The 27,857-nt window shown below is 36.5% G+C and overlaps 1 protein-coding gene, 2 long non-coding RNA genes and 1 other non-coding gene across 11 annotated transcripts; 2 read left to right on the top strand and 2 right to left on the bottom strand.

Annotated features, from left to right (window-relative positions):
- Positions 1–1,627: 1,627 nt before the first annotated feature.
- Positions 1,628–2,136, bottom strand: LOC149663508 (uncharacterized). The gene is made up of 3 exons (XM_089841875.1): positions 2,024–2,136; positions 1,822–1,951; positions 1,628–1,714 (listed from the first exon to the last, which is right to left on the bottom strand). Exons 1-3 carry the CDS (start codon positions 2,134–2,136, stop codon positions 1,628–1,630), a joined length of 330 nt encoding a protein of 109 aa, XP_089698001.1.
- A 507-nt stretch (positions 2,137–2,643) lies between these two features.
- Positions 2,644–8,840, top strand: LOC149663507 (uncharacterized). Of its 8 annotated transcripts, none has more exons than XR_016368331.1 (4): positions 2,644–2,778; positions 2,913–2,998; positions 3,089–3,161; positions 3,250–5,811. It is a non-coding gene; the product is annotated as an uncharacterized LOC149663507 (long non-coding RNA). The 8 variants fall into 8 exon arrangements; XR_016368328.1 differs by having other exon boundaries at positions 3,053–3,161; XR_016368334.1 differs by having other exon boundaries at positions 2,646–2,778; positions 2,934–2,998.
- Positions 8,841–18,175: 9,335 nt separating this feature from the next.
- Positions 18,176–18,248, top strand: TRNAT-GGU (transfer RNA threonine (anticodon GGU)). The gene has a single exon. It is a non-coding gene; the product is annotated as a tRNA-Thr (tRNA).
- Positions 18,249–25,196: 6,948 nt separating this feature from the next.
- On the bottom strand, positions 25,197–26,964 carry LOC149663505 (uncharacterized). Its single transcript, XR_016368415.1, has 3 exons — positions 26,442–26,964; positions 26,192–26,275; positions 25,197–26,124 (listed from the first exon to the last, which is right to left on the bottom strand). It is a non-coding gene; the product is annotated as an uncharacterized LOC149663505 (long non-coding RNA).
- Positions 26,965–27,857: the final 893 nt, after the last annotated feature.

The following is a 27,857-nucleotide window of genomic DNA, read 5'->3' as shown; positions in this document are numbered from 1 at the left end:
CTCTCGTTGACATTGGCCTTGAATTTGATCAGCCTTCAACCTCCAAAACGAACACATCATGTCCTGAAATCCTCGATCCAGCTGGTGACACCATCTCAAGCTCAGGCCCCAAAACAACTCCAACGGTGCGTGAAACTGTAGTAGCATCTGACAACATGCCGACCCTAGATGGTGACAATGCCTCAGGTTCAGGACACAAGGGTATGACCAGGGCATCAACCATCCAACCACCAAAAAAAAAGGAAGCGCGTTCCAGATACTGTCTGTGATAAAGATGTCGAGGTCACCAATGTTGAAAAGGAATTATCAAGGGTTGACCGGTGAGTATAGATAGACATAGTTCCAAACAACAACCAGCTAGCGGCGGTCGGTCTTCTATGACCCAAGCTCTAGGATTTTGTCCTACGGCACGCTACTGTATAATGACTACCAAAACAGCATGACCCTGCAAACTGGCGATGTCATTCTTTCACGCTTTCAAAGGTCCTAACCCAATCATTATAGACTTCTAGAAGCCTCAATTACGCACGAATGCCAAAAACACGTCGACACACGTCCTCAACGCTTTTGCAAATATTTGGCTGATCTCCTCACTTTAGTGCCTGACAATTTGCAATTGGATTGTGAAACTGAACTAATGAGAGTTGTTCGAAAATATATGACACATGAAACCCCATGACGTTCCTTTCAACATGGAACGTTGTGTAAATAAGAGATGTATAACATTATTTTGTACACTTGACACATTAAAATGTAGACTAAACTCTTCATTTCATTGTATTACATTACTGTCGAATTACACCAGGCATATCCCATTGCCAGGGAACCGCTCCTTCTTCCGACCAAAAATAGTTTGTATAATGCACACGGCACCGCTTTGCCCTTTCCGTGGAATTCCTAGCGTTGGTACTCTGAAGATCATGAAGAGCGTTATCGGGTTCGTCATTCCACGCGCCATATCGATAATTTCCTAAGCTGTCAGTGAAATCCGAATATCCAGGAGGGGAGTACACCTTTTCAGATGATGGCATACGTGCTTCTTTGGTTATCAAGTAGTTGTGCAAAACTACCGTGGCTTTGATCACTTTGTCAACATTGTCAGGTGCTAGGGTCATTGACCGGTGAAATATTCTCCAGCGCGCACCCAATATTCCAAAAGCATTCTCGCTGCAACGCCTGTAAAAGACATATCCATGGTTAAACATTAAACTAGGTAGTTGCACGTCTTCATTATTGTTTACTAATAAGCGAGGCCTTTTTACCTGGCCCTACTGAGACGATAATTGAAAACGCGAGATTTCGGGTTCAATTCTTTTGAAGAATACGGTCGCAAGAAATGTTCTTGAAGTTGAAATGCTTCGTCCCCCACTAATACATATGGTGCAAACACGTTGGTTCATGGTAATTTTGATGGGGATGGTAAACCCAGTCGTTTGCTTTCAAGTGCTGAACCGATTGCGGAAGCCTTGAATATACCTCCGTCGGAACTAGACCCAAACCCTCCAATATCAACAGCCAAGAATCTATACGCAGCATCGACTACTGCCATTAGTACCACGGAATTTGTGCCCTGCCAACACGTATGTGGTTAATAGTCAATTCATTGGAACTGTCACTATTATTTACTTTATAAATTATAATACATAGATCCACTGTTTGGAGGTTGCTGGATGATGACGTGTTTGCCATCCACAGCACCGCAGCAGTTTGGAAACTAACATTGACGGCCAAATTCGTATGCGGCATCTTTCCAGGACTCCCGTGCCGGAGCCTGTTCAATATTGTTAGTTACGTGTTACGATAATCTCAATAATTACTCACTTTAAGATATATGGGTTGTAGAACTTCCCATAAGGCATCACAAGTGTCCTTTATCACACAATGGGCCGTAGATTTTCCAATTCGGAATCCGTAAGCGATACTCATAAAGCTATCTCCAGTGGTTAAGAATCTATTTGATTTAACAAAATCATGAAACTTTACCTGCGTTGTTACGGAACGTTTGCTGGTAGACTCATTTTACCGCAGCGTGATAGCCAATCTATGACCTGGGGAAATGGGTTCTCGAGATACTGGGTACTTTTTAATTCTTGGTTCCAATAACGAAACGAGTTCATCGAATAATTGAGGTGACATACGTGTAAAATTCTTAAAATACACGTGATCGTGCAATCGCATGTTTTGAAGCTTTAAAGATTTATCATTAATTCCATATACAAGTAAGCCTTTAAGCCTTGTCTATGTAGATAGCTTACCAGTGTGTGATAATATCCTTCATGGTTTCGCTCCAACCATATAGGGTGTACCCACCAACGTCGTCTTCTTCTCCTGCGTTCCTTTAATTCTACAGGGCCGGTAGGCCCTTGTAGATATGACTTGATACTCTTTTGTAACGTTAAAGCAAAATTCACATGCTTTTACCATTTTTCCTATGGAGATTAACATGGGGTTTTTCGTGATATTTAGCCACCTCTAACTGAAAAACTAGAGCGAAGTTACTTTTCGGAATACTCTTAATTTAACAATTATGTATTCAAGGTGTGCTATCGGCTAGTTTAATTTAAATCAATTAACTCTAAGTATGTTAATTTTAGTTAATTCTGAAAGTACGTCAAAATTACTTTTGAGTCAGACTATCTAGCAGTAGACGCTGACAGATTACTTTACTATTTCATCCGAGCTTGAGCACCTTTATATGTATTTTCTAATTAACTGTAGCACCCTTAATAAGAAATAGGTCGTTATCAGGTCGAATTTTCGTCTAGAAAAGTAATTCAGGTAAATAATTACAGTTACCAGAGGTTTTTATATCATTTAAAGTAAGTTTTTGAACGTTCTTTACGGCCAAGGCTTAAGTTGTATTTTAGTTTGTCTATGTAATATAGTATTTATATAGTCTTTCCCCTTTCAAGATAAAAAAAGCTCATTTCCAGCTCTGTATTCCAAAAATACGCAGTCTGCTTCGTTTCCTGCTACAAACAAATATATGAGGACTGAGGTATACAGGGTTTCATTATTTGTTAATCTCACTAAAATGCTACTAATTGTGAAGGTGTGTGATATATTTCCTTAAACTAAACCAATGTAGAGGAATTTCCATGTTTACATCAGCACAGATTCTCTCAACGTAACCACGTTGGAAACGGAGAGTTACGTATGAGGTATACTGGGTTTCATTATTTGTTAATGGTTTAGAAATCAACGGTAGTGTTTTCACCCTGTGATGAATTCAACTTCAAAATATTACAGGAAAGATCACAAAATGTTCAATGTGTTTTCCTACGGCAGTTAAAAGAGTGGTGTATAGGTTACTGGTTAGCGCAGTTCACTCAACATTCTCATTTGAGGACAGGTATACGCGGTTTCATTATTTGTTAATCTCACTAAAATGCTACTAATTGTGAAGGTGTGTGATATAATTCCTTAAAACTAAACCAATGTAGAGGACCAGATTATTCGTTAAAACAATTTTGGTCCTATTGAATCAGTTATACTGTGATGTTACGTTATCATTTTATAAACTATTTGTTACCAACAGTGGATTGTTTAATTCATAAGTAACAGTGGTGCTGGTTAATCCAGGAGGACAGTGTCGTTATATAATTTAATTAGTCAAATAATTTTCATGTTTACATCACAGATTCTCTCAACGTAACCACGTTAGAAACGGAGGGTTACGTTGTTTGCTATTTCCACAGTCCACGTTGCCGTTTGTTTATTGGTTTAAATTGCTATGAATTGTATAGGTATTTGATTTAATTACTGGTATTCAAGCTAAACTATAGAATAACATCATTCATTAACATATTGTATAGATAATCTTTACCACAAACCTAGCACAGGATATGATAAAAATTTAACGCAATGTGTTGGAAATAATCAAAAACTCCTCTAAACATTAGAGTTAAGGTGAATTATTTATTAAAAGTCATTTTATAAGCTTAATGAGCACTGACGACAAGTTAATTTCAACGTAATTAAGTGTAATTAACGTGAAATTAAACCCCGAATGTACATTTTTTTTGGATGAAAACTCAGATAACTCTTAAATGATGTCCTTGATTAAGATTGTATCTAACCAAGCCGTTGGTAAAGCCCCATGTTTTCTCTTTCACACTTAAGCTAATTTAAATTATCTCGAAAGCACCTTAATAGGCGCGAAATTCAAAAGTTTAGGGTAAAATAAGAATCGAAAACTCCACTAAAAATTGCAACTAAGGTGAAGTATACATTTAAACTCATTTTATAGCCTAAATGTACACTGCCAAAACACAATCCTACGTTAATTTTAACTCAATTAAATATAATTAACGTGAAATTAAACCAAAATATACATTTTTGGATAAAAGCTCAAATAACTTTTAAATAAACTGTTTAAACTACCCAAAAGTTTAGGGTACCATAATGATGAATATATGGCAAAAATATTAAACTGCACTAAACATTGCAAATAGGGTAAAAAATTCAAATAAATTTTAAGCTTAATCCACTCTCACGAACCACGCTCAAATTAAGATTAAAACATCACAAGTTTTTCGTACAGCCACAGTAGTTTCCTATTTCACTTTCAAATTAATCTAAATGATCATTAAAATACATCAAAAGCGCATACATTAAAATTTTAGGGTAATTGCAATTTAAGTTAATATTTTATTGAAACTTTTATTATAAAATAAATCCACACAAGATAAACAAGATAAGCCGTTAAATTAAACTCAATCAAGTATAATTAACCTAAGAAAAACATTAACATGTACAAAAATGGGCCAAGCCTCGCTTCGTGCCCTCTCCGCCCTAAAAAGTTCTGAGATCCCATGTAGAGCCAAGTCTGCCTTTTGTTCTCATTCAATCGCCAATTGAACAATTATGTTATAAATTAAGTCCTTTTCCTAATTAATAACCAATCTTCTTTGACTCTATCATTATTATACATCTTTGTTCGTATCAAAAATATCGTGACTTGGCAATCGCAAGTAAGTAATATTAAAAGGAAGTCGAAGGGATATTCACTAAATCGTTTATGGTCGAGGGGATATGTACAAGTTTATAAGATGAGTCATGCACAACCCTATGTACAAATTATATGGTGAGTTATGCATAACCCTATTTACAAGTTTATAAGGCGAGTTATGCATAACCTTATGTACACCTGCGCTTGCCAAGTCACGATATTTTTGATACGAACAAAGATGTATAATAATGATAGAGTCAAAGAATATTGGTTATTAATTAGGAAAAGTACTTAATTTATAACATAATTGTTCAATTGGCGATTGAATGAGACCAAAAGGCAGACTTGGCTCTACATGGGATTTCAGAACTTTTACGGCGGAGAGGGCACGAAGCGAGGCTTGGCCCATTTTTGTACATGTTAATGTTTTTCTTAGGATCTCACTTCTTTTTGTAGACCCTCTCGTTATACTTCGGTAGTTATATTAAAACAAGACCCTCTCGTGGTACTTCGTTTGCCAATATAATCGCTAACGTTTGTCCATATTTACGCTGAATTACCCCTTTCGACCCGCAGAGAATATGCAATAAAGATTGTACGCGATATCCTAATAAAAGAATGTAGCATCAGTTACGACACATTTCTATTAAACTACTACTCCTATTAGCTTTAATATATATTTAACTTTCGGTTAACTTTGGACCATTACGTCCTTTCATCAAGAACACACACTATTTCTGTTGAAAAGACGGCAGCGCCATCTAGTTTTAAAATAAAGAACTAAAGAACAATTTTATAAAAAATTCGGGATGTTTTAATTTTTCTGTGCTTTATAAAATAAATGAAAACTAAATCCTGAATTTTAAGTTTCTATCTCCTCTAGAAGTACCTTAGAATTTTGATGATCGGTGAGTGAGTGAGTGACAAAATAAGGTAGATTTCACCTGCGATATTTCGAAAAGCATATAGGGTAGGAACTTGAAATTTGGAAACAATAGCTAGGATTGACAGTCCTCGCGGCAAGCAAAATTTCAGACTTTCACCTATACCCATCACGAAGTTACAGTGGGCTTAAAAGTGCCACGAGTTGCTTCGAGAAAAGGATGTCAGTGCTCGACTTGGCTGGGAGCACGGCAGTGCTCCCAGAATGTGAAAGATTCGTGTTTTGGGTAAATTCATGGATACCTTATAATTAAACTAACAAATCTTTCACCCAGCCTCCATTTTCCTGTTTAATTCTTACGATTAATTAAATTGTCATTTAAAAGCTTTTTTCCCCATTTTGAAAAGAGAGCCATTGAAAAGGCGTGATATTTAAAAGTTTTGGGGCAAAGTAGTGATTGTTCTGCAAGAGTCAAACAGTCACTCCTCTAAAGTTTGCAGAATTTCTTGTTCAAACTCGTATAATAAACTGAAATAACACTAGTAAAAGAAGATAAGCCGTTAATTTCAACTTAATGATCATATTTAATTAAAATTAATCGAAAACAACAGGTTTTTTTTGGGTAACTATAGATAACCCTTAACTGAAATAACAAAATAAGATTAAACTACGCCAGTTGTTCTTTCAGCCTAAATGTTTTCCTATTTAACACTAAAATTAATTACATTATCACTATAATGCATTAATAGGCTCCAAACACAAAATTTTAGGGTAAGGAATGTGTCAAAATGAAACTTTTCCATTTAAATTTTAATATATCATTAGCATAGTTCGCCAAATCACCAGCAACAATTTAATCTGGCAACATTCAATGTAATAATGTTGCCAATAAAACAAGGGCGTCTAGCCCATAACTAAGCCATATCACTAGCCATCTCTCGCTATCCCTAATTCAATAAATTTTCTTCTACTGAAATACCACCTAGCATACCAGTCAAGTGGGGGGAGCAACAGAAAATTTTAAAGCACAGTCTTACGATAAGTCTTGGAATTTGGGCCTCAAATTACAGCCTCTAATCGAATCCGTTTGGTACACATCAACGTCAACGTAAATGTTCAATGTGATTACCATTGTGGTGCAGGCACTCTTCATCTGTCCATGTCTTTCAATTACTTTACAAGCAACGAACTCATGACGCAGGAAGTCCAAGTAAATGCCTTCAGAGATTTTCTTATCAAGAAAAAGGGTCCGATAATTTGGTTTCCAAGAATGCCCTCCCAAAAATGCACGTTATGAAGGTTTAAGGTACCATCCTTAAATAGCCTCGTCAGAGAACAGTACCTTTCTAAAAATAATGGATCGGCTTCAATTAGTTCACGCAAAGGTTTTGCCGTTTTGGGTAATCCTCGTAAACATCATGTTCAATTTTCCCTGGTTTGAATACACTGGCATTTTGCTAAAAGACGAGACTAACTAATTAAATTCGGTCCTAACTGCTACGTAACGACGATTAGTTTTCACTACGGCCTTTTTTCTCGGTTCCTCAGACAACTCGGACCTTCTGCTTCAAAGTCATTCCCAAAGAAACCTTTATGTTTTCTTTATTTTGTTCATAGTTTAAGGTTAGGGGGCCGACCTTTATTACAATGGTTTCTTTTTTCGGTATTTGTGCCTTTTTAACAGGCGTATTGTTAAAATTGTAACACTACAGAAATTGTATTTCAAATGGGACCGGCAATACCGCAACGCTGAGCCGAAAAACTGGATGGTAATTGTTTGGACCTATAGGGTCAGGACATTGGAGGACCAAACATACCGTGGTGTCACGTGTCGAATGTTAAAGCGACCTTCACCACTATACATACTATGACCTGCTGCTCAAGCTGACAATCTTTGAAAACTCAACTTTGAGGAACTTCCGGTCTTTTTAGATATAAAGGGGCTTTCAGTGTCGCTAAGTAGTAGAATTACAGTAGTTGGTCTCGTTTCCTAGCAAAATGCCAACTTATTCTAACCAGGAAAAATTGGGCAGCAAGTTTATTTTGGGTGAAGGTCGCGGTAACATTCAACCATAGAGAATTTTACACATGTGTAAAATTCTCTCTGGTTCAACTAAAGGTAGTGCTTTATGCCGAACGGTCTCCACACCGACATTTGGGTGCGAGGACTTTCGTCATTTCGATAGTGCAAGATCGTGAACGTAGAAGAGACTGTATAGTCTGTAATGAGGATACAGACTTTGACATCGTAGAAAGTTTTGAAGCCAATCTCATGCTTGTAGTAGAGCGGTGGAACAAGAAGTTGCACTAAGCCATTCTACTGTTCGTGCCAGTTTACAAGGGCATTACTACAGGCATAATCATATCCCCCTACATCAAGCCTTAACGGACGAGAAGTACCTAAGACGGCAATACCATTAGTCTTGCCATGCGTCATGAGTTTAGTGGTTGCAAATGTAATGCAAGACACGGACAGTCATCTGGAAGAGTGCCTCAACCACAATGGTAGACACTTCGAATATTTACGTTGAGTTGTTTACTAAACAGTTTAGAGGTTGCAATTTGAGGCCCAGGTTCTAAGACTAATCGTAGGACTGTGCTTTAAAATATTTTGTTGCATTCACGCATATTCTCCTGTATTCTTTGTGTATCTTGCCACTCGTTGTCACTTAAATACAATAAAACATGAATTCTAAACATTTATTTACACCCTGTATAATTTAGCACGACATCACCCGTTGGCAGTATTGGGGGTTGTACATAAAGGAAGCTGTTGGTCTGATCTCGACAACACTGTATATGTATACAGTGTACGAAACAAATATTTTTCTTCCATATTTCAAATACCGTCGTTTTTAAACTTTTCATAAATAAAGTACAACACAATATGCTTATATAGACATCGTCTTCAAGCTCTTCTACTCATGATGCATTTCCTCAAAAATTCTCATTGATATATGTTTAGAGTGTACACAACAAATAAAAAAATTTATTCTACATTTCAAATACTGTCATTTTTGAACTAACTTCATATATAAAGTACAACATTATATGCTTTTCGAAAACTATGTTATTGGATATGAGTTCATATAATTAACTATACTTAAGTACTTCTTTAAGCTATTAGAAATAGATACACCCCAAATGTATGTCGGTACAAAAAACATGAAATTATTCAAATTTTAATTACATTAAGACTGAAGGGACAGATATTATAAAAAAACGTCTTGGTTTGGACCAAGGCCGAAAAAACAAACGATATGTCTGAGGTTTATCAGTTGACTGAAGTTTCAGATATTGCAATTTCTTTTTTAATTACTTTTATTCCTTTAATCCTTAATCAATATTTAATTCAATCAACTTATTTTTACTGTTAATCGATCTATTCCCTCTAAATTAATTTCAAAAATTACATATCTACGCTTTTTCAAGAATAATTCCATTTTCCGAAAACATTTTATCATGAAATTAATTATTTTGAAGGGATTTCGTGTCGATGATTACTAAGTTGGAAGCACAGTTTTAATTCTTGTTGCCTTGACAAATTTTCAAGTTTGCACCAAAAAAGGTTAAATCTGTTGTAAGTTGCTGGGAAGACTGATGTCAAGAAATTATGATAAAGAATTTATTTTGCTCAAACTAATTTATAAACTTATGTTGTCTACTTAAGACAAAGCAACAACCTCGGTCCTGTCTTGTTTCTTTTAGTAGGTAGCTCTCCTTTTATGCACTGGAAAAATATGATATCGGTGTAAATATAACCAAAGGAAAGGGTAAAGTTTACATAAAAAGAAATACTTCTCAGTTCCGATGACTTGTTATTTCCTGAGGAAATAAAATGGTTGAACACATCATACCTTACCAGAACTGCCATGGACCGATCGTACACAAATTACATAAGGAGAAACTAAAACACTGGGGCGATGCCGCCATTGGGGTCTTCTCCCTCTCGCCTAGAAGCACCGCTAGAGGCAGTGCGAGTTGACTTTCCTCCCGCCTGTAGTGAACTTTGGCACCGTCTGACGATGGCCCTTGGTGCAAGGAAGAATACCCCAATGGTCTCCTCGCCCCTGTGTGTTTTCGGAAATGGTCTCTACGCCTGATAAAATCATTCCGCGTAATACGTAACCGGTGTACAATACAAGTAACGCCAACAATGTAGTAAGGGGTGATGACGTTCCAAATCTAGATTGAGTTATGGCCAAGAAGCTTTGAAGTTCGGAGAGGGAAACTGCAGTGCAACCTTTCCTTCATAGTCGCGACAAAAAAATGTAACATTTCGATATTCGAAGTTAAATGTATAAATTCGCGTCCCCAATATATGCATCCACTATCAAATATTTACATTTTCCTTTCGAGTTATATCAAAGATCGCTTGCTCTTTTTAGACACTTCGTATAATATTTCAAATATTCAATATTCGTCACCCAACACGTACTCCCTTCAAAATAATTAATTTCATGATAAAATGTTTTCGGAAAATGGAATTATTCTTGAAAAAGCGTAGATATGTAATTTTTGAAATTAATTTAGAGGGAATAGATCGATTAACAGTAAAAATAAGTTGATTGAATTAAATATTGATTAAGGATTAAAGGAATAAAAGTAATTTAAAAAGAAATTGCAATATCTGAAACTTCAGTCAACTGATAAACCTCAGACATATCGTTTGTTTTTTCGGCCTTGGTCCAAACCAAGACGTTTTTTTATAATCTTAATTGAAATAGTCGTTTCTTTTTCATTAATAACAGTTTTTTCTTGAGTAGAAGAAGTGTTGTCAACAACGTCACGGCCATTTTAGATCACGTTTCTCCAAATTTACCGACACAAATAGCAGACGATATCTTTATAGGCGACCTATTGTATCGCTTGTATGTAAACGACAGGGAACGAACCGAAGCGGAAACAGGGAACTGTTGGAGGAGCGCGTCTACAGGCGCGAGATTTAAAAACGCTTCTTCTTCAACGTCTGCCCAGTGTTGTATCGGCTTTACGCGCCTTTGTAAACCGGCCTTTATAATTAAAATTAAAAAGACTAACATGTCTCTTAAAATTCTCGCGTGATCAACTGGTTTCACGCCAATTAAATAGGTATAGTCCCATCAGAATCAGCAAGAGCTATTTGTAATAATACCTCCATGTTTTTACAGCCAAGCTGAGAACTACGAGTTTTACGTCACGTTATCCTAATACCCGACTATTTTCTTTGGTGACCGCGCTGAGCACCGTGACGTTAAAATTCAAAAACAAAATCCCCTTCTGTACGACACTGCTAACAGCGCTGAGCTCTGCTGAACGCGGCTTAGATTTTCACCATGATGGTTTATTCAATTATAAAATCTAAGCCTGATTATTTAAAAGTGTATTTAACTTTCGGCCCACTCTGAACCGTTAATGTCTCTGCATTACAGAAACGAGAACCAAACCCAAGCCTTTACTTTTGGGTTCACTAAGCCTATTGACAAATAAAAGTTCATTTGACCGACATAGTATCGTTCTTCTTCTTATCAAAAACGAAAGGATTATGCTATAAACAGATGTAGTATAGCTTAAGTAATATATAAACATCCATTTCAAATAATAATTATAAAAATATTCTTGGGATATCAAAATGAAACAGAGCTTTAAAGCTACAAAACTACTAAAGGCATAGAAATTACGAAAAGTATTTCCATATATTAATTTTAAATTATGAGAAAACCAAATATTAAGGTTTTGTAGAATTTCTTTCCACATCAACACAAGGCGAACTGCTAACGCGAAGCACTAGTGTAACAACGGACAGACAAACACATAGACTGCTGTTTTACCCTTTCCGTATTAATTTTGTTTTGAGAGACAAGATTACCTTAAATACTAAAATAAATATAATAAATATAATTATTATAATATATTTTCTTCGTTAGTTATTCACCTTATTCAGCGTTACATCGTTTTAAAAAGAACAATTAAAAATTCTTGAGAGACTTGACTAATATTGGCGTTTGAAATGAAGCATACGCCGGTTGCTTCGCCTTACTCAAATAGGTAGTATATAAGGGTGTCGAACTACAGTTAAAAGCAAGAACAACCGCAAATGCGAAAACCTTTGGTAGACGATCCTACCCTAGGGAGCGGCTAGACGTTTCTCGTAACCCTAGCTGATCGCCGCGAATGTCTTAAACCAAACGATTTCGATGGAGTAGAAGCCAGGTGAACAGACTGGTGTCCATGTGGGATGGACAAAAACAAAGACCAGAAGATGGTGGTGTTAGAAGCCAGGTGTACAGACTGGTGTCCATGTGGGATAGACAAAGACCAGATGATGGTGGTGATTAGAAGCCAGTGTGTACAGACTGGTGTCCATGTGGGATGGACAATGACCAGAAGATGGTGGTCATTAGAAGCCAGTAAGTACAGACTGGTGTCCGTGTGGGATGAACAAAGACCAGAAGATGGTGGTCATTAGAAGCCAGTAAGTACAGACTGGTGTCCGTGTGGGATGAACAAAGACCAGAAGATGGTGGTGTGAGAATTCAAGTAGAGTAGCCATTTCCGTGACTGTGAAAGCAGTTCAGAAATGGCGAACACGTTTGCTCCGATACGCAAACTGCGAACGCGGTCACGTGGGTGTAACAACGGACAGACAGACACACAGACAGACAGACACGGCCGCCGGCCGTTACAGAACCTCTCCTGGACTACGTCACTCGGAGAGGTAAAAAGTACTATTATTTAAATTAAACCGTACATTTATAGATGTCGCTGTAAGCCTAGTTATTTTCTCACGCTCAAGGGTCTAATCAGTGATGCAATGTGGAGAGGGAAGTGGCGGGAAGCAGCCTTCAATCGGGGGTGTAGACTCAGTCGTGTCTGTGTCGGCTTTGTGATTGAATCAAAGACGGTGGCGGCTCCCGCGCCCTTAGTAGTTTAAATTTTACGTGTGTATTATAAGCCTTTGTCAATTGGATACAGTGTGGTGTTTATTATTGTACGAGCCTCTCAACCTGTTAAAAGCAAATACTACCGGACTTTATGGTAAGCTCGTTAACTTAATAACCACATAGGCTTAGCTCTACGTTTGTCCCTGGTTGACGACTTGACATTTAACTTAGTTATGACAAAGGCTTAGACCTACGCCTCTTCCCTGGAAGATGAGCGTAAATCGTGCTACAGGGGGCTTCGGAGGTGTTTCCTTGTTTTGGCCTATTTCTATGCAAACTTTCCCAACATAGACATAATAAATATCACTAAGGTTAAGATGGAAGTTGAAATTTTTTATGATAGACTATAAATCTTGTTAGAAATTTATCTTAAAGTGTATGTACATGGAAAAACACGCCTGTACAAGAGTATGTACATATCAAAATTTATATTTTTTAACAGTTAAAACAAGTTCATTGGCCAACTAGAAACGTGCCCTAGGCACTGGCAACAATGAAATTTGAAAATTAACGTCATGTGGTATTGTCATGTCATTAAACTACGGTTAAGAATAAGGTTAAATTAAAATAAGGTGGGTTTAAAGTTCAACTAAATAAATTCTACGGTAAGGAAACTTTTTATGGCCCCTTATTGTATATTTCACCCCCCAAAATTGCCCGGGGATTAGATTATAGGGTGGTTTAGCTATTCGAGGTCATTTCTATACCTTAGACGCGCAAACACGGTTCCAATGAATTTCTCTAATACCACAGTAGAAAAATTACTAAATTATACTAAAAAACCTATGCATAGCTAATCCACCTTGAGGGTTATAAAAAAGATATAAGCACTATGAGTCATCCTTCGAAGTGTTATCCGTTATCTTGGTCTAAAAAAGGTGTTACTCACTATGAACCCTCCATCGCGGTTACTTGTTGATAAGGGGACAAATAATTAACCAAAGCCTATAGTTCCACCAATTTTTCGTAAAATGGTTTAAGTTAGACGAGTATAGAAGTCATTTTAAACTTATAGTTAATTACTTACGTCCATGTCTTCGCTCGATTAGACCTTCAAAATAATTCATAATACCCGTACACATCCGTTTATTTCTGTTTATGACGTAAGAGTAAGGCTGATTTTATATATATTATTTCATTTCTATCTATTCATATTTTTCGTCTTCTATTGAATTTTTCCCTAAATATTTAGTAATTCGTAATTATTAGTTATAGGCCTACAATAATAGTTAATTCAGAAATTCCCCACGGCATTATTTATTTAAATTAGTTAATTTCTCAAATATTTAATTACCATTTATAATTATTTGGGTTTGAAGTTGTATAACTGTATTATGCTAGCGTGAAGGTTAGTTATTTTGTATGGTGTTTTAGGAAGGCGTTGATATTCTCTGATATCCTGGTTTGAAATATGTACGGGTGTTTTTTCATTTTTTATGAATTTTATATGGTTCCCTGTGATTTTTATGTATAGCTAGCTTAAACGGGCGTCCGTTTTGCCTCTGTGTTTGTTTGTCCGTAATATATATTCCTAAAATTAATGGTTAAAGTATTTTAGTTTGATCAGGGTGATCTGGTTTCTATTATATTACGTAACTAGTTAGTAGAGATTTACGTCATATTAGTTATTTAAAGCAGACTATATAAAATACAAGAAAACAGAAAAAATTCTGTGCTTTTTTTTCAAATCAATTTTTCAGACTGTTATCTTTGACCCCGTTTTATGTTCAACTCGACGAACGTCAACTTGGGCGGCCCGGCATATTTAATAATCTTGTTATTATGATTCAACACCTCGTTGTAATTCAAAATATACAGTATAAAGTTCTGGTTATAATTATAAAACAATTTATAGCAATTTTATTAAAAGTAAGAAATTGATGAACATTTGAGGGAATGGTCTACGGAATGTCTACTTTCTGAGGATGTTTTTACATTTTTTTCTATCTACTGTAGATCTGAAGATATAAGCCTTTACAAAATATTTATTTATTTATTTATGCATATTTTTTTAAATAAGGTTCGAACCGAAAGTGTGACTTTGTTGCTGACAACAATGCCTTCTTAAACCTTAACCTAAATCAATCATTAAGTGAAAATCCCCACAGTGGTAAGCCTTTCTTTATATTTAATTTAAAACTAGTTAAAATCATTTAATATTAAATATCCACAGACGACTATAAATAATTTAAAACACTTGGGTCTATTAAAATTTTTCGTTAAAAGTGTATTACCCCTCGAATAAATCTTACCATGTGAAAATGGTTAAGGTTAAACTTTAAAACGAAGGTCGTTATGTCATATTTATTTGTATTTAAGACCACCCTTTTTTTACCCCAATAGCCTTGAGTCATGTTGAAAATGCGACATTACCAGCAGCCGCGTTACCAAATGAGTGAGTGTTTTATTATGTTTTATAAAAATTGATTAACCTTAGGTGGAAGTTGGAACCGATACAAGGCTTCTCGTTTAACAAATCCTCGGCGCTGGCTGGCTCCTTCTTTCGAAATTTATAATTATTTAACCTTTAATTCCGATTTTTCTTTTTAGGCCTAATTCCTTAAGTGTCCATCGAGAAACTCCTCCGCCGAAGTGTAATTCCGAAGTCGGCAACGACGTCATGAGTGATCAGACACTTAACATTTATGGAGTTGAATCGACGAGTTCAAATTCCACCACCGCTAATAATAATAGGTCAGTCTTCATTTTATTTTGTTTTTAATTATTATTTTTTTTCGTTTTATTTTATAATGTTTACTTATCGGATTCAAATTTAATTAAAATTATAATTGAATACTTATTCTAAAAGAAAACATTTCGTTCTACGTTCTATTTTTAATTTTGCCAGCAATTAAACACCTTCATTAGATCAAGATTAATAACCAAAATAATTTAAGTTTTCATTTATTTAAACTATTATTTATTTCTTTCGATTTTTGCGTTTTATTTTATAATGTTTACCTATTGGATTCAAATTTAATTTATAATTAAGTATGCGTTCTAAAAGTACACATATCGCTCTCTACTCAATTAAACACCTTAATTAGAGCAGGATTAATTACAAAAATAAATAGGGTTTCGGCCGGTGATATTTTTGAAAAATATTAATTTCATATTCAGATTTGTACCTCAGTATAATTTAAATACATATTTAGAAAGTAAAATTTTTGCTCTACAAGTGCACGTTGTTTTTCCACAATACCTGACGATCATTTAAATATTAAGCTTCCTTGGCGCAAAGTTTAGGGCGTTCGGCTGTTATCCGAAAGGTTGGAGGTTCAAGGCCACCCGGGACTCGAGCTTTGGAGTGAAGTTTTATAAGTAACGTAAAAAGTCAAAGTTTTTCCACAATACGTGACGATCAATCTTTTGCAAAGCTTCCGAGGAGCAATAGTTAGCGCTTTCGGCTGTTAAACGAAAGGCTGGTGGTTAGAGCCCACCCGAGAGCGGTGTTGTGACGTCTCACATGTAACGTAAAAAGTCAAAGTTTTACCGCAGTACCTGACAATCATGTAATTTCTAAGCTTCTTTGGCGTGATGATTAGCGCGTTCGGCTGTTAACTGAAAGGTTGGTGGTTCAAGCCCACCCGGGTGCAATGTTGTGAAGTTTTATAAGTAACGTAAAAAGTCCAAGTTTTCCCGCAGTACCTGATGACCATTTAATTTCAAAGCTTCTATGTAGCGCGTTCGGCTGTTACCCAAAAGTTTGGTGGTTCGAGCAAACCCAAGAACATTGTTGAGCAGTCTCAGATGTAACGTAAAAAGTCAAAGTTTTTCCACAGTACCTGACGACCATGTAATTTCTAAGCTTCCTTCGCGTGATGATTAGCGCTTTCGGCTGTTATCCGAAAGGTTGGAGGTTCGAGCCCACCCGGGAGCTTTGGAGTGAAGTTTTACAAGTAACGTAAAAAGTCAATTTTTCCACAATATCTAACGATCATTTAATTTTTAAGCTTCCTTGGCGTAATGGTAAGCGCATTCGGCTGTTACTGAATGGTTGGCGGTTCGAGCCCACCCGGGAGCGTTGGTGTGAAGTTTTATAAGTAACGTAAAAATTTACAGTTTTTCTACAATAACTGACGATCATTTAATTTCTAAGCTTCCGTGGCACAAAGGTTAGCACGTTCGGCTTTTAACCGAAAGTTTGGTGGATCGAGCCCACCCGGGAACGTTGTAGGGAAGATTTATAAGAGACGTAAAAAGTCAAAGTTTTTCCACAGTACCTGACAATCATGTAATTTCTAAGCTTGGCGTGATGATTAGCTCGTTCGGCTGTTAACTGAAAGGTTGGTGGTTCAAGCCCACGCGGGAGCGTTGTTGTGAAGTTTTATAAGTAACGTAAAAAGTCCAAGTTTTCCCGCAGAACGTGATGACCTTTTAATTTCAAAGCTTCTGTGTAGCAATAATTAGCGCGTTTGGCTGTTACCCAAAAGTTTGGTGGTTCGAGCCCACCCAAGAACGTTGTTGAGAAGTCTCATGTGTAACGTAAAAAGTCAAAGTTTTTCCACAATACCTGAGGACAATTTAATTTCAAAGCTTCCGTGACGCAATGGTTTGCGCCTTCGGCAGTTAACCGAAAGTTTGGTGGTTTCGAGTACACCCGGGAACGTAGTTTTGAAGTCTCAGATGTAACGTAAAAAGTCAAAGTTTTTCCACAGTACCTGACGGCCATGTAATGTCTAAGCTTCCTCACCGTGATGATTAGCGCGTTCGGATGTTACCCAAAAGTTTGGTGAAACGAGCCCACCCGGGAACTTTGTTGTGAAGTCTCAGATGTAACGTAAAAAGTAAAAGTTTTTCCACAATACCTGACGATAATTTAATTTCTAAGCTTTCGTGGCGCAAAGTTTAGCGCGTTCGGCTGTTAACCGAAAGGCTGGCGGTTGGATGCCACCCGGGATCATTGTTGTGATGTCTCAGATTTAACATAAAAAGTCAAAGTTTTTCCACAATACCTGACGATTATTTAATGTCTAAGCTTCCGTGGCGCAATGGTCAGCGGGTTTGGCTTGTAAAAAAAAGGTTGGTGGTTCGAGGCCACCCGGGAGCGATATTGTGAAGTCTTGAAAGTAACGTAAAAAGTCACAATTTTTCGACAATACTTAACGACCATTTAATTTTTAAGCTTCCTTGGCTTAATGGTAAGCGCCTACGGCTGTTAACCGAAAGGCTGGCGGTTCGAGCCTACCCGTGAGAGTTGTTGTGAAGTCTTGAAAGTAACGTAAAAAATCACAATTTTTCGACAATTCCTGACGACCATTTAATTCTTAAGCTTCCTTGGCGTAATGGTAAGCGCGTTCGGCTGTTACCCGAAAGGTTGGCGGTTCGAGCCCACCCGGGAATGTTGTAGAGAAGTTTTGTAAGTAAGGTAAAAAGTCAAAATTTTTCCACAATACCTGAGGACCATTTAATTTCAAAGCTTCCGTGGCGCAATGGTTAGCGCTTTCGGCTGGTAACCGAAAGGCTGGTGGTTAGAGCCCACCCGAGAGCGGTGTTTTGACGTCTCAGATGTAACGTAAAAAGTCAAAGTTTTTCCACAGTACCTGATGACCATGTAATTTCAAAGCTTCCGTGGCGCAATGGTTAGCGCCTTCGGCAGTTAACCGAAAGTTTGGTGGTTTGAGCCCACCAGTGGTCACATAATACAGTGAATTTTTCGACAGCTAGGAATATTGTTTTAGCCTCCTCTTTGTCAAATTGTAATAAAATACAATTCAAGATGGTCTTGGAACAGTTTGTAGGTCAAAAAGTACCTTCAAAAGCAATGAGTGGTTTTTATATTGATCAGAATAGAATTAGTGTTTTTAACATATACTTTGGTGGTGATTGTAATATATCTTTCCGCAAAACCCAAAATGACTGTTTTCCTTGGACTTTTTTGAATTAAGTTGACTTCGGTGTCAGTCAGATTTAGTAGAACTTATTTTTTCTTTAGAAATGCCTTTCTGTAATTTCTAGATTTAAAGTTCGAATTAAAGCCTTTACTCATAGCATTTTTCGAATTCAAAACGTCAAACAATCAGTGGAAGTCCAAGAGAGGAAGGATATGTCGAAGGTATCGAGACATAAATAATAAAGGTAAAAAATTCTATCTACCTATCCATGAATGTTTTAAACTTCAATGTTGGGCCACTTTCTTGGAATACTGGATACAGCCTTCTCCATAAAAGTCCATACCCTTCGATACAGAGCTTATAATAGTTTGCGCTGCCAAGTTTACTTTCAATTTTTGGCTTTTAAAATATATGTGAAATTTTAAAAGCTTATTTTAAGCTTATTTACCATGGTTAAACCCTCGTAATCCTGTAGCTATGTAAGATGGAGACATATACCAAGCCAATACGCTAAATAAATACGCAATGTTTATTATATAAAGAAAAGAGTTGATTTTTTCTTCTTCGCCCGTGCGTTGGTTAGAAAAACACCATAGTGCTCCCATAAATTTCTCAAACGTTTCTGCATGTGGCATGCGTCTAGAGCAATTTATACCTTCTCACTAGTATCTGCTGAATGGTGTAAAATAACTTAGAAACAGTGTACACATAGAGTAAAGGCTAAAGAAAAAAGACAAAATAATATAGTACCAGGGTTCGGGAAATGCTCTGTATGACATCTTTTGAGATTATTACTCCAAGTAATTGAACCGTTGTGAGGTTACTTTTCAGCCCATCACAACCAAGAGCGATACATTTAGCCCCAATTTAGTGTATATTGAAAACACACTCTGTTACCAGAGTTTTCAACATGGAGCTGGGGGTTCCATGAACCAGGAAATAGCCAACTGGCATTTTCCAATGTGCATTTATAGCAACAGCTATAAAAACTAGGGCTGATGTTGCGATCTCGTCAGAGTCTTGAGCTCAATGGCCTAACCCCAAGTTAACATAGCCGGAAAATTCTTTTTCTGTCCATTCCGTATGTTTTTTAAAAGACATTTCATCCAAAGAGAGCGTTTTCAATATTGGATGTTTTGATTTTTCCACCTCAGATTTGATAAACCCGAAGCTTACAGTAGAGAGCCCGGGTTGGCCATCAATTTTATTTGTCCATTCACGCAAAGTTTTGGATGGGGCAAACAGAACGGTTTCCTTAAAAATGCATACACTTTAGGCGAATAGAAGTGGACAGTCATGGCAAAGCTTCGAATTTCTTGAGTATACTTTTGCTTGGTTTTTACCTCTCCGAGTGACGTATGTCACGGAGAGGTTTTAAATTCGACGTGTCTGTGTGTCTGTCTGAATGTTCTTACACCCACGTGACCGCGTTCGCAGTTTGCAAATCGGAGCAAAGGTGTTTTAAATTCCCGGACCGCATTTACAGCTCCCGGATATTGTGTTCCACTTACAGGGTATTACTTCATTGCCTATCTAACACCACAAGCCTCTGATCTTTGTCCATCCCACATGGACACCAGTCTGTAGACACTGGCTTCTAAACACAACCATCTTCCGGTCTTTTGTCCATCCCACATGAACACCAGTCTGTACACACTGGCTTCTAAACACCACCATCTTCTGGTCATTGTCCATCCCACATGGACACAATTCTGTACATATTGGCTTCTATCTCCATCATCATCGTTAAGGTTAAGACGTAGGCGGCGATCGGCTAGGGTTATGAGAAGCGTCTAGCCTTCCAATGCCGGGGTCTTCCTCCAAAGGTTCACGCAAGTGCAATGTTCTTATCTACAGCTGTGATTCGAATCCTTTATATACTACCTATTTGAGTAAGGCGAAGCAACAGGTGTATGCTTCATGTCAAACGTATATATTAGTCAAGTCTCTCAACAATGTTTAATTGTTCTTTTTTAAAACGATGTAACGCTCAATAAGCGAACAAATAACGAAGAAAATATTAAATATTAATTATATTTATTTTAATATTTAAGATAATCTTTTTTCTCAATGTAAAATTAATACGGAAAAGTTTCATTTGGAATACCAAATTAAACTTTATACAATCATTATGTATACTTTTAAGCCAGAATCCTTAAATCTTAAGTAAAACAATAAAGGTATTGCGTCTTCCTTAAGTAATTTCCGTTTGTTACCGTCTTCACGTACGCCATAGTCACTTTCCCAAAAGTGATCACCGCAAACGAAATTAATTATTATTACCGGTGGCTAAGTCCGACCGTTTGATGGCTGCAAGCCATTTATGGCATAGCAATTTGTTTGAAAGTGGGAATCTTAATAACCGTAAAACAGCGAGTATTAATTATGAAATAAAACATAAAAAAATGAAAACATGCCTGTGTGAAATGATGTTTTCTTTGATGTTGAAATGCTTCAACATTCGGGAACCAAGCAAATTTTAACCATTTTTAATTTGTAAACTACGTTTTAGATATGTGCCAAAATCCAGGTATTAATTTAATTAAAATGAACAAATAAATCCTAAATCTCTAAAAAACAAAATTTTCTCGAAGAAAATACAGTAAATCGTCCATTTTTACCTCTCCGAGTGACGTATGTCACGTGAGAGGTATTACACCGGCCGTGTCTGTCTGCGTCTGCATAAGATTGACAAGTGGCGATTCTGACAATCTTTTCACCCACATAGTGGGGACCCGACTTACATGTGGGGACATTTTAAAGTCCTCACATGTAAGTAATTAGATAAATGATATAATTAGACTAATTAGAGCCCAAATTAATTTTTTTGAAAAAGTCCCCACTTGTAAGGTACTTGGGGTTTTCACATCACAAGTGGGGACCATGGAAATTAACACATATCCGAGAGATGTCGCCAGAGGTTTTCACACACCCGGGTACCCAGTTGTACGAAATGAGGACCATATGGTCTCTTCGGCGTACATGTGGGGGCTCAAAAATGGGTTTTCATTACAATAAGCACAGATAGATGTCGCTACTTTAGAAATAGAAAATATACATTATTCAGCTATAACAATATAAAATCTTGTATCTCACAGACCGAACGGTGATTTTTTCATAATTTAATTACACTTGACGTACGAAAACTACTTTTCCTAATTCTTTAGGCGTCATTAAATTAACTTCGTTTAAAACATTAACTCGATTAAAAAAACTGTATGTCCCCAGATGTACATTTAAAAGACGGCCAAGTTCCCCACATTTTAAAATGGGACCAACGTTACATATAATGTAAATTTCATCATAATTATCAATATTTTAATTAAAAAATGTGAATAAAAATGAATTTTGAAAACATATTTTAAGGACCCCACTTGTCCGTTGAAATGACAGCGAAGGTCCCCACTTGTAAAATTTTCGAGTTTTAAAAAATATCTTCAAATACTTGAAGGAAACATAAAGATCCTATTTCGTAAATTTCATCATAATAATCAGTATTTTAATTACAAAAGTATAATATACATGTAATTAGAAAATGTGTGTATAAAAGACCCCACTTGTCTGTTGAAATGACAGCGAAGATCCCCACTTGTAAATTTGTCAAGTGTGAAAAATTATCTTCAAATACTTGACACTAATTCAAAATCTAAAAATTTATACACAAATGTCCCCAGATATAAGGTAGGTCCCGACTTGTAAACCTGAAATTAGCTCAAAACTTAACTGCTAAGCTAGAAATAGGACTGATTACTTAAATTTCATTCTGATAATCAATATTTTAGCTATAAAATTAAAATATACATGAAATTTGAAAATGTGTGTTTAAAACACCCCACTTGTCTGTTGAAATAACAGTGAAGGTCCCCACTTGTAAATTTATCGAGTGTGAAAAATGAAATTGAAATACTTGATGGAACCATATAGGCTTCGACACTAGTACAAAATCTAATAATTTATACACAAATATCCCCAGATATAAGGTTGGAAGACGGTTAAGGTCCCCACTTGTAAACCTGAAATTAGCTCAACACTTAAGTGTTAAGCTAGAAATAGGTCAAATACCAAAATTTCATTATAATAATCAATATTTTAACTATGAAATTATAATATACATGAAATTAGAAAAGTGTGTTTAATAGACCCCACTCGTCTGTTGAAATACCTAAAACAATCTTATAGGGTTTGACACAAATTCAAATTCGAAGTGTTTGTTAAGAATTCTCCTCAAATATATGGGGAGGAATTTATAGATTTCGTCTGCTTGGAATCTTTAACAGCCGTGTTCTGGGTCTTTCTGCGTCAATTAGTGGGGGCAGGTGTAGAAGTCGTCACTCGTGACGTCATGCATAAAGTATATTGACATTAACCTGATAATGACATGGCTAAAATCCTACTCTGAGATTCCCTATTCTAGAGGGCCGGGAGGCCCTTCTAGATAAGAACCGAGACCCTCCAGTAATGTTAAATGAAAATTCACAGATTTTCGCTGATTTTCCCATAGGAATAACATGGGGTTTTTGGTGCTCCTGTACATCGAATCATTTAAAAACTACATTGAAGTTAGCTTTCGGAATACTTTCAAATTAACAAGTAACTATTAAAGGTGTGCCTTTTAAAAGTTTTATCAAAAACAATTAAGTCTAAATATGTTAATTAAATCAAAAATGGAAGTACCTCAAAAAGTTACTCTACAGCAGACGACGCTAATTTGCCATTACTCTACAGCAGACGACGCTAATTTGCCATTTCACCGCCTTAAAACTTTTGCTTAGTGTTTTTCAATTAATATAACATTTTTTCTATTAAAAACTTACTGGCGGGCCTAATTTTTGTTTAATTAAGTGTCCAAGGTGAAATACTTTACTTAAGATACCTTGTTAAATTTTTTATCAGTTGTTAGTTTCGACCAAGGCTTACGTTGCCATTTGCGACTGTCAAAGATATATGTGTTTATCACCTTTCCCGTGAGAAGTCGCTAGGAACAGGACAAAGTTGTTATACCGCCACTTTTAAAACCATTTTATGGTTCTTTCTAGATTGTAATTCAAGAAAAGCAATAAAAATATATCGGTTCCTTACTTTTGTGTCCTTGTATGTTAGTTTGAACATCGAAGGGAAATTTTTTATTAGCGAATATACAATATCTGCTGCATCTCACCGTTTATCGCGCTTTTATGAACTACGTTCAGCGAGACCTATCGAATACAAACGTGGTTAAATTGCAGGTCAGCGGTACCATAGTGAGAAAATAATGTGGTAGTTAACCGATTGGTGATCGTAGCTCGTTGCTGAACGGGTGGTGGGAAAATTCGTGAACTTTTCGATCACTCCCCCCCCCCCCGCTTGGTAGTACAACGTCTCTCGCGTCGCGGTCATTTTATTATCAGGACTAGCAAGAAGAAGTAAGTAAGCTTCTAATTTTCTTTCCCTACGATTTTAAATTCAAAATTTTGTAACAAATTATATAATTTTTTTGTCGAGAATATCCTATTTTACTGTTTTTATCCCACTCATAGTTTATATATCGACTTTCAAATCGATTAAAACGTTTTTTTGATCATATAGATCTTAAGCCTTGGTTAATGAGCCTTACGATTTTAAATTCAAAATTTAATAACAAATTACACATTTTTATGTAGACAATATCCTGTTTTGCTGTTCTTATCCCACTCAGTGTTTATATATCAACTTTCAAATCTATTAAAACGTTTTCTTGACCATATAGATCTTAAGCCTTGGTTAATGAGCCGTACGATTTTAAATTCAAAATTTAATAACAAATTATACATTTTTATGTAGACAATATCCTATTTTGCTGTTCTTATCCCACTTAATGTTTATATATTGACTTTCAAATCTATTAAAACGTTTTCTTGACCATATAGATCTTAAGCCTTGGTTAATGATCCCTACGATTTTAAATTCAAAATTTAATAACAAATTATACAATTTTATGTGGACAATATCCTATTTTACTGTTATTCTCCCACTCATAGTTTATATATCACACCAGGTTTAGCATACCAGCTTTTTATCCTCGTCTGAAGAGGGTAAATTAGCAAAAATATTTTTTAACAAACTAAAGTTTGTTTCAGTTCAAAATGGACAGATATTTCACCGTCACTGGTGCAAATTGCACCATAAATTTGAACGTAAATGAAAGGGGACGCGAGCCGAGAAGGGGGCATGGGCCCAGTAGGGGCCGAGGATCCGGAAGGGGCGGTGAGGCCGGCCGTCTTGCCCGGGGCAACGGATACCGACAAAATCGTGGCCGTAGCGGCGGCATCGGCAAAAGACGCCGGTGCAACAACTGCAACCGCTACGGTCACTTTGAACGCCAGTGCTGGGCTCGACGTGGTATAGTACTTTATTAGTTGCTTAAGGCATAAGTTTATACGTTCCATAAGTATGACGCTACCTATACTTCGTAATGCTATAGACTTACTGAGAGTCCTATGAACTTATAAATTTTCAAATGCTAAACGTACTCTAAAGTTTCATTATTAATAACAGGCCCACGGAGCCAACTAGCAGTGGGGCCGCAGGCCGTGGCGGAGGCCGCGGGGCCGCAGGTCGTGGCGCAGGCCGCGGGGCCGCAGGTCGTGGCGCAGGCCGCGGGGCCGCAGGTCGTGGCTGAGGCCGCAGGGCCGCAGGTCGTGGCGGAGGTCGTGGTAGAGGTTGCGGGCCCGCAGGTGCCGGAGGAGGCCGCCGAAGAGATGCTCCTCCATCAATTGGAGGAGGAAATGGATGCGTAAGTTACTTAAACTACAGGTTCTACCAGAGGGATTCTCTCAACTTTTTATGACTAGTATTAGCTGGGCATAAAATTTATTAAATTAATCCAAAATAGTTCTTAAAAGTATTGTTGGGCACAAAAAGATAAGGTCGGTATCGGTGACCAATAACTCTTATTTTTGAGAAAGAACGACTGTATTTTTATGGAAAACAATTGGCGATCAACACTTCACGTAAATTTTCCTGCACATGTTTTGAGTTTCCCTTTCCTTGGCAGTAGTGTGTGCTGTAATGACTGAAAAAAATCACGTGAGGTGCCGGTCGCAAATTGATTTTTCATAAAAATACTATCCTCCCTTTTCAAAAACAAGAGTTACGATTAGAGATACTAAAATTTGCATTGCACTTATACGTAAATTAACTAAGTAGTTATATTTTTATAGTCATTTGTTAAGCTTATAATTAGAAAATCAGCTTTTGAAACTTGGAAAAAATATATATAAAATTAATTAACAGAAGAATTTGGTTTAAGTTGCATAGATTATTTTGATTATATTTAAACAATATAAATAAAAAATTGATATGTAGCCATTTCATTCTCCCTTTAACAACCTTTTAAGAATTATTCACTGAATTTTCAAACAGAAGTGTGAATTAATTTTTGATAATTAAGCTTTAGACTATGGCAATCTTTAATAAAATCCTGATTTTCCTGCAGGGTGGATATCCAAGAATGATTTTTTTTCAATGATTATAATTTATTTTTCTTTTCATTATAATTTTTTTTCATTATAATTTCTAAAATCAATAAAATAACTATTGTCAAAACAAAGGAATAATTAATACACTTATTTGAAATTTACACCTTATCATATTCGAAATTAAAGAAATACAAGTTTAAATCCAGAGATAAGCATTCTTTGGCACCTATTATCCCTTGGTACAAAATCTAGAGGAAAAGGGTTTTAAAGTCAAGTAAATATAAAATTAATTACTTGAACGTTAAGTTGATGAAGGAAAATATGTTAACGAATGATGAAGCACTCTATGCTGGCTTCAATTTGAGTAAATAAATCAATGGTCGGCCCTATTTAATCTGATAAACAAATACCAACATGGTAACGTTGAAAAATGGCTCCGATAACTTAAACACAATCTGGAAAATATCTTAAAGTATGATGATGTCCCCTAGTTTGGCTTTAATTTCAAGAATTGAAGAATTAAATTAAATACCGACAGTATTCACAACAATTTAGGTGAATTAGCACACACCAACGTCAATATAGCAAAAATGCAACCCTGTGTACTCCAATTGCCAAAGTTGTTTAACATTGTCAATTCTGCGCACATGTAAACATGGTCGTAAAACTGTTTTAATGAACACTTTTGTTACTCATCTATAATGCTTTAGTATTATCGCCACTTTCCTTGATTTTCCAAGACTCAAATCGGGTAGAAATGGAAATTATGGCATTATTATTATTATTTTTTTTTTTTTGCTTCAAACTATAAGCATAACACGGAGCAGCCGATTCACCAAAAAAGTAGTGACGTCACTGACGTCTTCTTGCCATAGAGTATAGAGACGAGCTTGGAGGAGTACGCTAGAATTTAGTCTGAAACACCAGTGACCATATAGCTGATTGACCAGTGACCTTTTCGATCGAATTATTATACAGGGGGGAAAATTCCTTAAATGGAATGCATCCAGTTCCAAAAATGCGTCTATGTTAACAGATTGCTTGCATCCCGTGGGAACCTACATTATATTAGCCACGGAAAAGTGATGCCTCAAAAAAACTGAACTGAACTACATACGAAGCTCGAACCTTAACGAGATTAACACGTGGAAGATTTAGCTGCGCCCAATTATTTCTTGAAGTGACGATTTCTGTTTCAGGATCCGTCAATTTTTCAAGACTTTTTGGGTACCTTTTCTTGATTTTCGCATTGTTTTTAAGCGGCATTTTCGGTTAGTTTGGGTTTGACGCTTTTTTAAAAGCGGACTAGGCTATACCTTGCTGTTTATTAGCAAATTTCATTAGGTAAACACGATTTTATGTTTCATTGTGTGCCTTCCTGGCACTTACTGATATCTTTTGGTTCAAAAGAGAGAGACCTTTCTGTGGCTCAAAGAGAGACCTGTTGTGGCTCAAAGAGAGACCTTTTGTGGCTCAAAGAGAGACCTTTTGTGGCTCAAAGAGAGACCTTTTGTGGCTCAAAGAGAGACCTGTTGTGGCTCAAAGAGACACCTTTTGTGGCTTAAAGAGAGACCTTTTGTGGCTCAAAGAGAGACCTTTGTTGCCTCTAAGAGAGAGTTTAGATATTTAGAATGGTTTCTAGAGAACGTAGAAAGAAGGAGCAAGAACGCTTAAGAATTAGAAACCAAAGGGCCCTAAAAGCCCAAGTTGTGAAAACATCAGAAGCAACCAAATTATCTTGTAAAAGGTATTATTCAAAAAAAAAGCATCACTCACAAGGTAAAAACTCGACGTACAGAGTCAAGCGTAAGGCAAAAAATCCCCTTAAAA

Source organism: Phalangium opilio, unplaced genomic scaffold (genome assembly GCF_054372755.1).
Source record: "Phalangium opilio isolate 3A_F unplaced genomic scaffold, DU_Popi_V2 ptg000061l_1, whole genome shotgun sequence".
NCBI lineage: Eukaryota > Metazoa > Arthropoda > Arachnida > Opiliones > Phalangiidae > Phalangium > Phalangium opilio.
The sequence above is the reverse complement of the archived record's forward strand: the minus strand, read 5'-3'. Positions and strand labels throughout refer to the sequence as shown.

Coding starts and splice junctions, on each gene's coding strand:
- LOC149663508 (XM_089841875.1), bottom strand. CDS start 2,136: ATGTCACCTCAATTATTCGATGAACTCGTTTCGTTATTGGAACCAAGA. Junction 1,952..2,023: donor AGATTGGCTATCACGCTGCG/GTAAAATGAGTC, acceptor TAAATCAAATAG/ATTCTTAACCACTGGAGATA. Junction 1,715..1,821: donor TACAACCCATATATCTTAAA/GTGAGTAATTAT, acceptor CGTCAATGTTAG/TTTCCAAACTGCTGCGGTGC.